The 2,143-nt window shown below is 36.2% G+C and overlaps 1 protein-coding gene across 1 annotated transcript; it reads left to right on the plus strand.

Moving 5' to 3' along the window:
- The first annotated feature begins 341 nt into the window (after positions 1–341).
- Positions 342–1,295, plus strand: LOC112856897 (olfactory receptor 2G2-like). Its single transcript, XM_025920198.1, has one exon. The coding sequence runs from the start codon at positions 342–344 to the stop codon at positions 1,293–1,295; it is 954 nt and encodes a 317-aa protein (XP_025775983.1).
- The last annotated feature ends 848 nt before the right edge of the window (positions 1,296–2,143 follow it).

Below are 2,143 nucleotides of genomic sequence, written 5' to 3' on the forward strand. Positions count from 1 at the left end.
TATATATAAATAGGTTTATCTCTGGGCCCGTTTTTTTTGCTCCACTGATTTATATATCTATTTTTATGCCAATACCATATGTTCTAATTATCATAGCTTGATGATGATATTTTTAAATATGTCTGCTCTTCTCTATTTTGGAGAGCATCAGAGGACAGCTAAGATGTTAAGAGGATATGCATTGCATTTAGTTAGAATGCACACAATAAGCAAATAGATCTAAGTCACTATATGTGAAGGTATAAGTTGTAAGAACATAGAATACTTTTGGGAGAGGTGACATTGTCTCATTTGACCTTATGTAATATGTCGTTTTTCTCAGCTGGGAACATACTTTGCACATGGGGATGATGAGGAGTACCAATGAGAGCAACATAACAGGTTTTATCCTGTTGGGGTTTTCTGATTACCCTCAGTTACAGAAGGTTCTATTTGTGATCATTTTGATCTTGTATTTACTAACCATTTTTGGAAATACCACCATCATTCTGGTATCTCATCTGGAATCCAAGCTTCATACACCGATGTATTTTTTCCTTTCTCAACTCTCCTTTTTGGATCTCTGCTTTACCAGCAGTGTTATTCCTCAGCTCCTGGTAAACTTGTGGGATCCTATGAAAAACATCACCTATGGTGGCTGTGTGGTTCAGTTGTATGTCTCTCTTGCTCTGGGATCTACAGAGTGTGTCCTCCTAGCTGTGATGTCCTATGATCGCTACATTGCCATCTGCCGTCCCCTCCACTATACTGTCTTAATGCATCCACGTCTCTGCATGGCCCTGGCATCTTTGTCATGGCTCAGTGGGGTGGTCACTACTCTAGTACAGTCCACTCTCACCCTTCAACTACCCTTATGTGGGCATTATCAAGTGGATCATTTCATCTGTGAGGTCCCTGTGCTTATCAAGTTGGCTTGTGTGGACACCACTTTTAATGAGGCTGAACTTTTTGTAGCTAGCATTATCTTCCTTATAGTTCCTATCTTCTTCATCCTGATTTCCTATGGCTACATTGCCCAAGCAGTTTTGAGGATTAAGTCAGCTTCTGGAAGAAAGAAAGCTTTTGGGACCTGCTCCTCCCACATGATCGTTGTCATAATCTTCTATGGAACCATAATATTCATGTATCTTCAGCCTGCCAATAGCAGATCCAAGGAGCAGGGAAAGTTTGTTTCCCTGTTTTACACCGTGGTGACACCCATGCTCAACCCTGTTATCTATACTTTGCGAAATAAAGAGGTTAAGTGGGCACTAAAGAAAGTTCTAGGGAAGATTCTGGGACTAAATTTCATATGATTATAAAAATGTTTTTTTAAAGCATTACTGTGATGAACATCTCTTTTCTGTGGTAAAAACAAAACACATAAAAATTTTAATAAAAGCCTACTTGGGTCATTTTCTCCCATTTTCTTTTGGTTAATTATTTATACAACATTCTAAAATATACTATGGAATATGTATGTCTAGTCCCTACTTTGCCATTACTCAGTAGCAACATAAATACTTTAGTCAATCTATTCTTCTATGTCTTTTCTCCAAAATACATTAAGAAAAATATAAAAATACTTGAGAAATGTTTTAAACTAGTAATTTTTTTCCTTCATTTGTAAATAACACACTTAGTCTTTAAGTCTTCTTGTATCTCTAGATGTACCTGTGGCTTACTGTTTTTGCAAAGCTGTGGCTGAGATGCAAGAACTTTAGGCAAACTGTCATGAGGCAAAATTTTTATTTCCTCCTATACTCTGTCTTCTTAGAATGTGATAGAGATGTGCAGAGGGGCATAATCAAAGGACAAATAGGACAAAAACCACACATTCTGGTCGGAGATAAAATAGAAAAAAAGAGCATGGTTCTATTATTTTGTAGTTGGACTAATAAACCAGTTAAACTAACAATAAAGTCTGATTCATAAGAAAAAGCACAACTGTGGAATATTCTAGGCCTTGAAAATACATATAAGTAAAAATACTTATTGTTAGCATAACTCTACATTTTTATATGTAAAAGCATATTTTCATAATTTGGAGATATATTTTCCAGATGAAAGTTTAATCAACTTCTTTTTGTTGTTTATGCTATAACACTGATTGCCATGTCCCCACTCCCCTCCAAGAATTCACTTTAAATGGCCTTTGCTTAAA

This window comes from Puma concolor, chromosome A1 (assembly GCF_028749965.1).
Source record: "Puma concolor isolate L17-30 chromosome A1, mPumCon1.1.hap2, whole genome shotgun sequence".
Taxonomy (NCBI): domain Eukaryota; kingdom Metazoa; phylum Chordata; class Mammalia; order Carnivora; family Felidae; genus Puma; species Puma concolor.

Bases quoted from the DNA above. Each gene is read 5' to 3' on its own strand.
- LOC112856897 (XM_025920198.1), top strand. From the start codon at position 342: ATGGGGATGATGAGGAGTACCAATGAGAGCAACATAACAGGTTTTATC.